This window comes from Phlebotomus papatasi, chromosome 3 (assembly GCF_024763615.1).
Source record: "Phlebotomus papatasi isolate M1 chromosome 3, Ppap_2.1, whole genome shotgun sequence".
NCBI classification, from domain to species: domain Eukaryota; kingdom Metazoa; phylum Arthropoda; class Insecta; order Diptera; family Psychodidae; genus Phlebotomus; species Phlebotomus papatasi.
This window is the reverse complement of record NC_077224.1, coordinates 35,409,550-35,423,252: the sequence shown is the minus strand read 5'-3', so window position 1 is coordinate 35,423,252 and position 13,703 is coordinate 35,409,550. Positions and strand designations below refer to the sequence as shown.

The 13,703-nt window shown below is 35.2% G+C and overlaps 3 protein-coding genes across 3 annotated transcripts in view; 2 read left to right on the top strand and 1 right to left on the bottom strand.

Moving 5' to 3' along the window:
* The first annotated feature begins 3,551 nt into the window (after positions 1-3,551).
* On the top strand, positions 3,552-4,962 carry LOC129805444 (uncharacterized). Its single transcript, XM_055853349.1, has 2 exons — positions 3,552-3,685; positions 3,746-4,962. Exons 1-2 carry the CDS (start codon positions 3,620-3,622, stop codon positions 4,880-4,882), a joined length of 1,203 nt encoding a protein of 400 aa, XP_055709324.1. The 5' UTR covers positions 3,552-3,619; the 3' UTR covers positions 4,883-4,962.
* Positions 4,872-5,674, bottom strand: LOC129805451 (histone deacetylase complex subunit SAP30 homolog). The gene is made up of 2 exons (XM_055853365.1): positions 5,163-5,674; positions 4,872-5,093 (listed from the first exon to the last, which is right to left on the bottom strand). Exons 1-2 carry the CDS (start codon positions 5,550-5,552, stop codon positions 4,965-4,967), a joined length of 519 nt encoding a protein of 172 aa, XP_055709340.1. The 5' UTR covers positions 5,553-5,674; the 3' UTR covers positions 4,872-4,964.
* Positions 5,675-10,035: 4,361 nt separating this feature from the next.
* The window catches only part of LOC129805436 (plastin-1), a 38,747-nt gene continuing 35,079 nt past the window's right edge, over positions 10,036-13,703 (top strand). The window contains exon 1 of the mRNA XM_055853331.1: positions 10,036-10,335. Coding sequence (XP_055709306.1) covers positions 10,264-10,335 — 72 coding nt within the window. The 5' untranslated portion in view covers positions 10,036-10,263. The remainder of the gene's footprint in view (positions 10,336-13,703) is intronic.

Genomic DNA, 13,703 nt, shown 5'->3' with positions numbered 1-13,703 from the left:
AACAGGAAAATTTCATGAAGCCAAAATCTACATCATTTTCTTTTTTTAATTTTTTTGCATACGTTTATCCCACTCATTCGCATTCTTCTTATTTTTTGAACAAAACACCAAATTCAATTTAGTTCAATCTGGTTTTGACATGCAAAACTTGTGGAAAAGTAGGGAATGTGAATTTTGATTAAAAAAAAATGATCTAAAAGGTGTGCCAAAGGTACAATCAATCTCAACTTTGTGACTTGTTAGGATATTTTCAAAGTTTAAAGCATAAACACTATGTTTTTTTTTTAATATTAATTAATGAAAATTGATTTTCTAATTAAACTCACGAAAATACGACACTGTTCAAAGGAACTGTAAAATATTAATTTTAAGCAATTTCTTTGAGTAGTTAAAATCTAGAACATTTAAAAGCAATTAAATTATTATAACAGATTTGGCAAAGGGAAATAAAGAGTTCGTTTATTTTACTTTACATTTATATAATACTACATTAGATGCATTTTTTTAAAATTAGACCCTGTTTTGTTTATGTTACTTAATGGTCAAATTTATTTTTTTATACTGATCAAATTTAATTACTCTATTACTTGTGTATTTTTAAGCCTCAAAATACTGAACATTGAAACAGAAAATTCGTAATGTAACAGCAATTACTAGAAAGCGTAAATTCTTGCAGAAAGATGGTTGTAATAAAATTTGATTTATTGACCAATTATTATTTATTTGTCTATTTTAATTAATCAAATTATATTATTATTTGTTTTGATATGGTTGTTCTTATTTGACGCATCCAAATCAAAATTCACCTTTTAAATTGCACACATTTGGCGGTTGACATTCCTATGTGACTTATAAAAAATCATGACTCATTCATGAGTATTTGGCTTGTCTGGGCTTGCCAATAGTTTGCCTACATTCGACATCGAAACAGAAAATACATACAAAATTTGTGATGTTCTGAACTATTAGAATTAGACTATTGATGTTCTGACTATTAGAAAAAGTTATTATCATTTTAAGATTCAATTTTGGAGTACCAGTTTTCAAATCAAGAGGATCGACGATACATAGTTTTGGAGAGTAAGGGAGGGGTGTGAGGGAAATAAAAATAAAGATCACATTAATAATTCTAAGCTTGACTCATATGGGGGGAGGAGTTGTCCTGAGACTCCAAGTCGATATCTCCAACCCATAATGTAAAAGCTTTGCAATTGCTTTTTGGAGCTAAATCACGATAGGGTCCAATTTCATTGAAAAATAAGATAAATAAGCTTATTTTTAAAGCTGGCCCAATTCAAAGCTGGTCCACTTCCCCGTAATAAATTTTATTATTTATTTTATTCAAGAAATGAATAAAATCTTTGTTTTTATTAATTACAAATAATTTTGTCTTGTATTGTTGTTTTAAAAGTTTTATTTATTATTGAAATTGTTTGACAATTTTTATTGGAAATCTTACTCTTGTTTTAGTAGGGGAAAGCTCACCAGTTTCGGACAATTCAAGCTTTCGAACATTTTTTTTTCTATGTTATCAATGGATTTGAACTATTTGAGTCATGGGACCCATGGCTCTTTTATGGCTTTTATGAGTTGCGGTTGGTTAAATTAATTAGACACATACTGAAAAAGATATGGCAAAGCGTCCCAGCTTTGCAGAATGCTCGAACTCACGAGATAGAGCTCACCGTGAATTAGCTTTTTGCATAATCTTTTGGAATAACTGATCTACTAGTAGAGTTTCATTACCGATGAAGACCGATGCAGCCGGGTTCTAATTTGCAATACTTTTCTAAAAAATCCAAATTTAACGAAAAAGAAAAATGAGCCTTCCAAAATATTTGACCTTTGACCTTCAATAATTCAAAATGGCGAATTTTCCGGTCATAGGTATGTTTGAGCGAAATGTTCACCAGGACCTGCTCTAAAACATATCCAAAAATCATTGAAAAAGCTTGGGTCTATTTTTTATTAGGGAAAATTAGGGAAAAAATCCCTATATTAGGGAAAAAACTAATTTTTGACCTATTTTTGAGGGACAGGAAACGTATGAAAGGGGAGGGGGAATAATAAAGAGGTTGGGTACGAGATAATGTCATTTGAGGAGGGGTCATCGAAGACCGGAAGTTTTAATCTCTTACCGTTAAATTTTATATGGGTCAAAAGACTAAACAAGTACGAAAAACATTTTTTTTAAACAGAGCTATTACCGTTACTTTCCCGATCCATCACCGATTATGACTGATGCAGCTGGGTTCGAAATTGCGGTACCTTTCCAAAAAATCCAAATTTAACCAAATAGGTTGAAGAATGAGCCTTCCAAAGTGGTTGAACTTTGACCTTCAATAATTCAAAATGGCGAATTTTCCGGTCATAGGTATGTTTGAGCGAAATGTTCGCCAGGACCAGCTCTAAAACATATCCAAAAATCATTGAAAAAGCTTGGACCTATTTTTACAAAATTGGAAAAATCTCATTTTTGACCTATTTTTGAGGGATAGGGAACGTACGAAAGGGGAGGGGGAAAAGTAAAGAGGTTAGGTACGAGATAATGTCATTTGAGGAGGGGTCATCGAAGACCGGAAGTCGATATCCGTTTAAGCTCCAGAACAGTGAGAAGTTGGAAAAAAAGTCGATTATATAACTGGTCTCTCTTTGAGTTCGAGCTCGAGCAGTAAAATGAGTTGTTCAAAGTTTGAGTCATTTGTAGGTAGCGCGCTCTCCCCTAAAGTTTTTTTTTTTTTTTTGATTTATTTGAAGAAAATTGTAACCTTCATTGCGACATTGTTGTGCTGTACGTTGTGCTATATTCGTTAAAGTAATCATCAAATAAACTTACAAATAATATCTTCCATAAATCATAGAGAAAATTTTGTCCCTGGGCGAGTTCAGTGCCTGGTGAAGATTATAAAAATCCTAAGCACCATTACCACTTTTCTGTAGGCGTTTAAGAAAGCTTCAACTCCTTTCACTCTGTCTTTTGTATCAATTACAGCTACAGTGCCCGCTTTGTAATCCGGATGATTGGGAGACAATTTGACAGATGTCCGCTTCGTAATCCGGATGGATTTTTTGAATTTGTTCAACGTCTTGAAAATATAATACAAGGTTTTTTTCCGAGAATTAGAATAAAAGTTTTAAAGAAGTTTAAAAGGACAAAATTAGAGAATTCTATGCTATTATACTTCATTTATTGAACAAAAACTTCACAGGATAATTCATTCTCATTGCTGAACACACATGCATACATAACCTCAAAATGATTTTAAAGGTAACCGTCGATAACTCGTCCGGATTACGGCGATCCGGATTAGAGAGCGGGCACTGTATTTAGTATTTTTAGTTACATAAAATAAAATCAAATTCTTTGCATCGTTCTTCTAGATTCTAGAACGTCTTATCAATGGACCTTTTTATTTGCTATCAATAATTTATAATTTTTTTTTTGGCGCAAATTAAGCTTTTTCGATGGAGCCGCCTGGTTATTTGGTGGGAAAATTTTCCAAAAGGCTTGTTACCTACTTAATGACGCCAGCGCTACTTACGGTTAATCTGTAAAGCTTTAAGCGTTTTTGGAGGTTACGTTGAAATGTGATGAAAACAAACAAGCCTAAAAGGGAAAATGCGGGGAAAAATACTGACCACTGTTGAGAAAACCTTCGTGAATAATTGCATAAAACAAAACTTGGTAAGTTAATTGAGTTTGTAAGTGATTTTCATTGGTTTAAATGAGAAAAAATATTTCCAGCGCATCGATGGGAGGCGCATGAATGATTTCCGGAAGGTGAAATTGTCCTTTGGTAGCGAATATGGCAGTGTCCATGTGACACTGGGAGAAACTCGTGTTCTCGTGCAAGTGTCCTGTGAGGTGGTACAGCCAAAATCTGTGCGACCTCAGGAAGGACTGCTTTCGATAAATGTGGACATTGGTCCAATGGCTGCGGCTCACTTTGAGGCTAGACCCATTTCTGATGAGACTATTCAGATCAATCGCATTCTCGAGCGAGCCTTTAAGGATTCGCGGTGTGTTGACCTCGAATCACTGTGCCTGGTGGCTGAAGAAAAGGTTTGGAGTGTCAGGGTGGATGTGAATGTGCTCAATCACGATGGGAATGTCATTGATTGTGCATCTGTGGGAGTTTTGGCGGCGCTTTCTCACTTCCGTCGTCCTGATGTCACATGGTCAGGCACGGAATTTACAATCCACAGTCATGCAGAGAAGGATCCCATCCCACTGGTACTGCATCACTTTCCCGTATGCGTGTCCTATGTAATTTTCCAAGATGGAACGGTAGCTTGTGCTGATCCTACGGATCTGGAGGAGCGTGTGGCTCAAGCTAAAATAGTCTTTGGGTTGAATTCCTACCAGGAACTCTGTGGACTTCATCTGGGAGGGGTGACTCTGCTATCATCAGGATTTGTCATCGATCTGGCCAGTCGGGGAGTCAAACATGCCAAGAATCACATTGAAATGATAAGGAAGTGCCTGGAGGAGGATTCAAAGCTGCGCCAGGAGGGTGTCCGGGTGAGCTTTGTAAAATGTTTAGAAGAAGGAAGTATCAAGTCTTCGTACCAGGAGCGAATACCCATAAAAATACCCTCCAGAGAGCCTCGGGAGCGTCGAAAGAAGATAAAGACGGAGATTAATGGGGAACCCCAAGGGGCTGAGAAAATGGAAGAGGACACTTTTGAAATCAAACCTATGGGAGCAGGAAGTGCTGTACTGATGGAAGTGGAAAGTTTTGGGCTCGGAGGGCCTAATAAATGGATTCCCGATGAGAATTCTTCAGGGTCAAGTGCAGAAGAGGAAGAAGTTGATGAGAAACCCAGTGTCAAGATCAAGAAGGAATCCGATAGTGAGGAAGAGACTACAGTCACGGTGTAATTTGTGGATCTTAGTTATCGATTTAATTGCTCACAGACAAGGTGTCATCCACGGAAAATAAATAAGAACGTTTGGAAAGATTTCAGGTGCCTTCATTCCCAATGCCATTCTTCTGATCCAGCTTGTTGGAGTTGGATTTGACCATGTAGATGAAATATGTGAGGATTTCTTTCTCCTTGATGGGAATTGTCTTGAAGTGCTTCATAATTGTCTGAAAGTAAGACAGAAAACTATTTACTCCCGGGACATCCGGAAGCCCTACCAAAAATTTGCAACTCACATCAGCCAACTGGGCTTTATTCATGCCCGGCCGAGTGGAGACCTTGTAGTGCCTCTTGTAGCGCCTCAGGGTGTTCACTTGGAGCTGATAGAGATCCACTTCTGGGAGATCCGTGTCAGTTTCATTGCTATCCTCCTCGCTATCTTTGCGGCGTCTCTTTGTTCTGGCGCATTGGATTCGTGTCTTGTGGAAGTCACAGATGTAGATATGGTGGGCATGGCTATCGATACTGAGTTTGAGACGCCTCTGTGTGACAGTCTTCTGGATTCTCTTATTGTACGACGCGTTCCCAGCTGTATTTCTGCACCTCTCGCCATCGTCCACAAGACAGCAAATCTGATCTGACGGCCCTCTCGAATCCTCCTCACCCGTACTGAAACCGTTATTCATTGCACCCAACACTCTGGCACCTATTATTCACAATTTTTCACCACTGGATGTCCTTTTTCACAGCTAAAATCCTCCACGAAAGAAGCCCTAGTTCGCGTCGAAAGGCCTTCTCTAAAAGTCACCACACAAGGAACAAATAAACAGACCCAGTAAATGTTTTGTCAATGTTGCACATGAGATGATCCACGGACATGTCGCTACTTCTGAAGACTTCTCCTCTGTTTGGTAAGTGCGTATAATCTTTCCATTTTTATTGTATTTCGAAAAACTAATTTTATTTGATTTTATTGAATAAAATTTAAAGTTATATTTATTTAGTTTAAAAAAAAATTATAGAAAATGGAAATTATTAAAAATGTAAAAAAAATCTATCTAGGAATATAGAATATTTCCTTAAATTAATTTTTATTTAAGAATTGAATAAAAACAGTTGCTTTTATTTTTTAAAGGTACAACTAACATGAGAAAATAGAGTATTATACAATCCTTTGTGAAAAAGATCTACAAAAAAATTTATGGTATTGCCATTCTATGTGTATTATATGAAGAATTTATCACCACAAAATAATTATTCTATAATTTATTAACATTTGAAATCTGCGAAAAAAAATTAAACTAATTTTAGGAAGCAAAAAAAACTTATTTTTTACTAAAGCGTGGAATCGAATGAATTTCCCCATGGAAAAATGGCTCTCAAATCTTAGTCGCAGTATATTAAAAAAAAAACCTAATGTAGATTTGGAAAGATCATTTTATTGTGATTCTTTTAAACCATTTCTTTGCTTTATTCCCATGGCTAGTTAGCAAACTCCCGCACCTTCTTCTTAATTCCCCTCATCAGGTTCTTGACAAGCTCTTCTCCACGGGCTCTGACGACGTTTTTCCATTTTAGCTTGAAATCAGGCAAACTTTTGGCTGGTTTAGCCTTTTTCCTGAGATCCTCCTTCAAAATTCCCCAATAGTTTTCAATAGGACGGAGTTCTGGTGTGTTGGGCGGATTAAACTCTTTCTGCACATAAATGACTCTATTGTCGTTGAACCACGCAATCGTATCCTTAGCGTAGCGACTTGATGCTAGCCAAAACAAATGTGGAACATCATGGCTTCGATAGAGCAGCAGAAGACGTTTCTTGAGACACTGTTCGATGGAAATCTCTTTGTTCATAATCCCGGTCATGAAAAATTCTTGACTTCGAAGACCACACGAGCAAATTGCCATCCAAACCAAGATTTTTTTTTGGGAACTTGGTGTAGTTCTTGTATCGATACTTGCTGTGTACACCTGTGCGAGTCGTTGCCGTATAGCAGAGGTGTGCAAGAAACCGTTGAAACCGAATTAACGTCAAAATAAGTTTGTTATAGTAGCGTTTTGACCATTGACGTACATGTTTCTTTTGACGTTAATTCGGTTTCAACGGTTTCTTGCACACCTCTGCCGTATAGTATTGTTGTCCAGGCAATTGGTGGAAGTCGGCTTTCACGATGATTTCTTCGTCCACTAAAACACATCTTTCAAAACCTTTAAGAAGGTGATAATTCAGCTTTCTGGACCTTGTTTTGGCGGACTGTCGTTACTTATCTGTACGATGAGGTGCAGGTTGGGCTTTATAAGTCACTAAATCATTCTTCTTCATAATTTTATGAACTAGGTAGTGTGAAATTCCCGTCTTTTTGGCCACATCTCGGAGGGATAGAGAAGGGTTCCTCTTAAAGTACCCCAGCACCCTTTTTTCCACGTCGCGGTCTTGAATTCCAGGCTTCCTACCACTAGCTTGCTTTCGGACAATCGTCTTTGTATCCTTGAATCGCAATACTACCTTTCGGACTGTTGAGCGCGACTTTCCGGGGAGTTTTCCTATTTCCGCATAATTCACATTTGGATTTTGTGTAAATGTCAACTATCTGTTGTCGGATTCTCTCCATCTTCTTGAGATATCTCAACCAAAAATCAATATTTTTTAACGAGAGTGGTATCAAAATAAAACTAATGAAATGCACTAAAAATGACAACTGACAAACAATAGTTGAAACTATCAAAATCATATCAAGTGTTGGGGAAATTCAAACGATTTCATGCTTTATTTCTATTACTATAAAAAAGACCCTACAGTATTTAGAAGGTTTTCTTTCAATAATATAAGATTTTGCCAGGGATCAGTTCTCCATTTCGAATTACAGATGCTTCCAGACTACAATTGAGCTCATTATGCTTCACGACTCATATTTTATCTTATCCCTCGATACGGGTAGCCGCTCCATATCACAGCTCTGTCCAAGCGAACACAGTTAGCTAAAATAGGCAGCGTTTTCAGCAAAAATATGTTGAAAATGGTGCATTTTTTTTAGCTAACTGTGCTCGCTGGAGTATACACCAAGTGCCGCTACCATATCACAATCACAGCAGCCCGTCTTGTCGTGCTTTGATCAGTGACAGTGAATATTTGTATCGACTGAAGTACCACTTTTATCTTAAAACTCGTTCTTGTACCAGCTTCTATTGTTTTAGGTGGTTCACTTTTTTCGCTAATGTGTATCATTGGCATTACTATTCATTTATTCACTGGACGAAAACATAATGCGAAATTGAGAATTTTTGCTTCATTCGATAGTTTGGATAGTCATAACCAAACTTGAAAAATGTTATAAAACTTTTATTAAATTTAAGTGGCGCTTGAATTAGAAAGCAGTTAGACCATAAAAAACCGAATTCGCTAAAAGCTACTATAGCCAGATTTTTCCGGGTTGGTGTGACATCAAAATAAATAAATAAAAATTAAATAAAGTAAGATCAAGTCTCATAGAAATAAAGGAGCTTAGTCTCAAGTCGCAAAAAATCTATATTTTCATTCAACAGTTTATATTCCCAAGAGTAAAAATATAACAAAATTCTTATAGTATCATCCCAAAAATTGCGATATCAATAGTAAATTTTTTTAAACACTATTGGAGTCATTTTAAATGTCGATTCAACTCACAAAATTATTTTGTTTGCTTTATGTTTTTTTTTCGAAATATTTTTTTTCCCAAAATGAAACTATTTGTGAGAATTTTACGAACTTTTTGTTGAATAGTAATAGTATTTGTACAGAGAATCGTCTATAGCAGAGGCGTGCAAACCGAATTAACGTCAAATGAAACACGTACGTCAATGGTCAAAACGCTACCAAAACAAACTTTTTTTGACGTTTATTCGGTTTCAACGGTTCTTGCACACCTCTGGTCTATAGTCTATCTCTATCAGAACAAGTGACACTGAAATGATCCAGACTTCTCCGGAGTGAACATTGGAAAAATACCTACCTCAGTTGGTAGAGCACTCGTTTATTTAACAGAGAGATCTCCAGTTCGATCTTTCAATGCAAGAATTCTTCCTATCTCCACTCCGAAAAAGACTGGATAATATGAGAGTCACACTCTTATTGACAATTCTCTGTACGAAACTACTTGTGTAAAATTGCCTTTGCCCTTCCCCGTGCGGCCTATATGGCAAAACAGGACTACACAGGCAGTTACAGGGTAATCTTGACCGCTAAAATCTTTTTTTACTACAGTAGACTCTCTCAAATTCGGGCATTTGGGGCCGAAATGTCACCCAAATTATACAGAAATTCGGGTGTCACACTATGTGAAATCCAACGATTTTTTGTTCATCTCTGTACAATTAAGTTTAAATACTCAAACTCCTCATACTTATTGTGAATTGCATTAAATCCACTTAATAATGCAAAATCACATTATAATTAAGTCAAACCATGGCAAATTTGGGCATATTTGATTAAATCGATAATCACAGTCAAACTTGAAAAATGTCAATGTTAACTGCCGCCCGAATTAAAAATTAGTCCGATTTTAAAAGAGCCGAATTAGCAAGAGTATACTGTACTTCTTTTCTTCTAAAACCTATTATAATTTTCTTTATTTTTCATATATTATAATTTGTCACGAATTTTTAAAAGTCGGTTACTCTATTTGTGGTGTTTTTTTCAATTAAAATTTAATAAATAAAATCAAAAATCATATAAATTTCAAGATGAAATTATGACTTTACAGATTAATATTGGTTTATCTGTCTAAAAAAAACTTGCAGAAGAAAAAATATTTTTATTAAATTAAACGACAGTTCATATGGAAAGCAGTATGAAAAATCCAACATTTATCTCACACTGCAACAATATTTATTGGGTAGCGGTTCTAGTAGAGCAAATACCCACCGCAAATGGCGCTGTCAGCACATGAAAGTGTTTATTGTGCACTGAAATTTTTTCTACCAAAACATTTGTTTATCTAACTGAAAAGACCGATAATCTGATTAATTTCGCTATGACATCTACTTGATATGCTTTGAAAATTAGTAAATAAAAGAAATGCATGTTTTTTGTTGTGAATCTGTTTTTTAGATTGAGTATTTTGTTGAACATTAATTTCTTGTAATTTGAGTATTGTGTAGTAACGACATTTTTAAAATAAGGTAAAACTGTTTAGTAACAATACTTTAGGTTGGTGTGGTGAGACATCATCAAACAAGAAAAGCAATGCCGACGTTTTCGCAGTAAATTTTATCGTGTACAAGCAAATTCCTTGTGTTTTAATCCTCAAATACTTACCCTAAAGTGACCCAATTGCAAGTTACATTCCCCTAGAAACGTGCAGTGATTGATAGTATTCCAATTTACCTGAGACTGTGAAGTGGCATTTTTTTTTTGGTGTTGACATGATGATGGCAAATAACCTCAAGAGACTGTCGTCGGAGGAGAGGGCAGAAATCCGTGAGAAATTCACAGAAGTACGTATTCTTCAGTTAATTCACCTTCCAGAAATTAATCCTTGGGAATAAGACTACGCAGTAAAATTTATCCAGAGGCTAGATAGAAGCTAGAAAGATGAGAAGTAGGAAGAGTTGAAAAGAGGTTTGGGTACTACGCCCAGTTTTGTTGTTTGAACTTCCATCGTCATGATCAAATATGAAGCAAAAATTCCAGATAAATTTTTGCAAAAAAAATCATCTCAGTAAATATTGGAATTGGTTGATAAAGTGTCCAAAAAATTAAAAAAAGAAATCTCATATTATTCCCATCCAAAATTGCGGTAGACGGTTAAAAAAAAATGCATTTTCAGAGGAATTCTTCAGTGTCTCAATGAGAGATGAGGAATGAGGAGTCCGTGTGAACTTCATTGAAATTCTAAAGTAGCTGAGGAGGGCGATTAAAGAAGAAGGTGTATTATTAATTTATTTGTAGAAGAGGCTAAAGAAGAGATATACAATTCGTGTTAATTTTCTCGCTTCAGCGACGTCCAAAAGCTTTTTTTTCATTTTTCGCTAAAAAGAATACACTTTGGTCTCTTAAACAGCTAATTGTTCGGTTAATGAGAGTAGTATTATGACATGCGAAAAATTATAAAGTTTTAATAATTTTTTTCGATAAAAATTGGCAATGGGAGCAAAACTCCCAATAATGCAATGCTATAAACTCAATACCTAAATTTGTGAACATGCAGGAAATACCCATAGAGTTTACTAATCACATTCTAGTTTGAAACTAAAGAGTTAGCGATTATTCACTTTGGCGGAGAGGTGTGAGGTATTCTCATAAATTGCATGATTCGTCATGCAAAGTGACTCAATTGGCAATCGATATTGTTGATAATTTTTCCATTGTCTTGGAGGATTCCTTTAACCACGAATTTGCTGTGATTCTTTCATATTCACAGCTATTGTGATGCAGCAGAGCGGTCAATCACCTCTGATCGATCTCACTTTCACGAGGTAGATGTTTTAAATTTAAACCTTTTAAACATTCTTAATTCTGGCAATATACCAGAAACTTAGGAACCTTATTGTTCCTGCTTTAGTTTCTGTTTTTTTTTTCAACTGATAACTGGTTATCAAATTGAAGTCCGATTGCGTGAAACTCACAAAAGTATCTGAAAGATATCCTCTTTCTTTTGTGGAGAAATATTTTGCTAATGGTGGTCCTCTATGATTGGATATAAAAAACGGTCCCGGTCAAAATCCCGAAAGCCAAAATCCCAAATTCTTAAAATTATCATAGCTACTTCTACGATCGCACCCGCGATTCCTAGTGGCAATGGCAAAGGGAAATTTTCTGTGTCTTGGGAAATTATTTTGGCTCTTTCGGGATTTTGGCTGACTCCGATAAAAAGACAGTTCAAAAGGTACATTCACTCAATTAAGTCTCAGATTTTAGCTTTTCCTTGATCAAAAAAAAAAATTTTAACTTACTATCACTGCAGTTCTTAACTAAGACACTATCCACTTCGGTTTTAGTCAAAAACTTCATCCTGGCCTTAGAAATCCTGTACCGAACTTTATTTTCACTATGAAGAACAATTAAAAAAAAAGATGAATTGAGAAAACTCAATTTGATTTCAATTTTTCCAGTCGCTTCAGTTCTTATTGAGAAATGTTTTGTGAGTCCTCTTCGTTAGTTTTTAATTTGAGGATCTATTGCAAATTCAGTTCCTTAATAAAATATAGCTCCAATTCTCCACTGATCCATATTATTATTAACAATTTGAGTGCTATTTTTAATCAAAAATTTCAAATATTTATTTTGTACCTTTATAAACCTGATAAAGATGATAACAATTCTTGAAACTTTTAAGTTTAGAAGATTATAAAACATAAAGAAACAACTAAGATTTCCGTCAACTGCCAGTTATATTTTTTTAAAATTATCTTTCACTCTGATAACACTATGCAACAAATTGACAACTGTTTTTTGGCACATGGATCTCACATGGTACGTTTGGTAGAGTCGAGTCTCCTGATCAAGAATCTGCTCTTGGTTTTTCTCCTATACTTCACAATTTTCTTGAATTATTTTTTTTTGTTTTTCCGCCCCCCCCCCCAAGGATTTTTGAAAAAATATCACATAATTTTCAAGTTGAAGCACAACTACTTACCTTTCCAACGGATGCCCATTTATAAAGTTCTGTACACTAGAACCGGAGGAATAATTGATAATATGAGACAAAAAATAAAAAAAAAACAATAAAAAAAAATTAAAGAAAATTGTGCCGTTTAGGAGAAAAACCAAGGGGACTCGACTCTACCAAACGTACCATGTGAGATCCGTGTACCAAAAATCGTGTTGCATAGTGTAATGGTTAGCTGCTAAAAACGGATCTGCTCTGCTCGAGATCTCGTCTGACCATGAGATGCAATAACTCCAGTTTGGAAACAATTATTTTAACATTCGAGGACAATTTTTCTTAATCAGTCACAATTTCTGCAAGGAAGCAGAAAATCGAAAATTCATAATTTTTGACCAAAAATATCATAGCTCAGGAGTTAATTGGGATCCTGCAAAAAATATTTTAGATTTGGACATCCTTATAGTTTGTAATCATCCACAAAAATCGGATTTTTATCGATTCTAAATAGTCCAAAAAAATTGTTGTTTCCATGGGTACCCAGAGTCCCAAAGGAGACGAAAAAGTCAAGAGATTTGCGTTCAATTTTTGTATTACTGGCAAGAATTTTTACTGACTTAAATTGTATTTTTAATTAACTGACCATTTTGAATTCTTTACTGACCAATTTGATTTTCTCACTGACCAAAACTGCTTATCCCGCGTTTCTCTACTTTAACGATAAAAGTGCTTTTCTAAAAGTTTTTGGCTAGAAAAGTCTTGATGTGATCCAACTGAAAGTCTTTAAGTGCACAGATATTTGCTACCTTTACCCTGTGTGATCAATTTTGATAAATAATTTGTCTATAATTTGTGGCTTGGATTCCTTAAAAGTTTGGATGTTTAAGAAGGTTCCTGAAGGCTTATGTATTAATATTTGCAGCTCTGATCCCTTTTATCTTAAAAAATATTACATTTTGTAATTTTCGGCTTGTCAAACTTAGCCTCATGTTCCCTTACTTTTTTGCACAACTACTTATTCTATATTTTTTTGGCAATTATGTAGAACATCTTGATTAGCCTCAAGGAACCGCGAAATTTTTTGGCTTGAAAACAGATTTTTTTAGAAAAATGTTAGTTCCAGTTCTAAACTGCATTTTTATCTTTTTCTGAGTTTCGAAATTACATATTTTAATTTTATCCGTTTATAATGTGCCGTTGTCATAATCTTTACTAACCCTGTTCTATATAGTGCTCTATTCTATACCCATATATCAA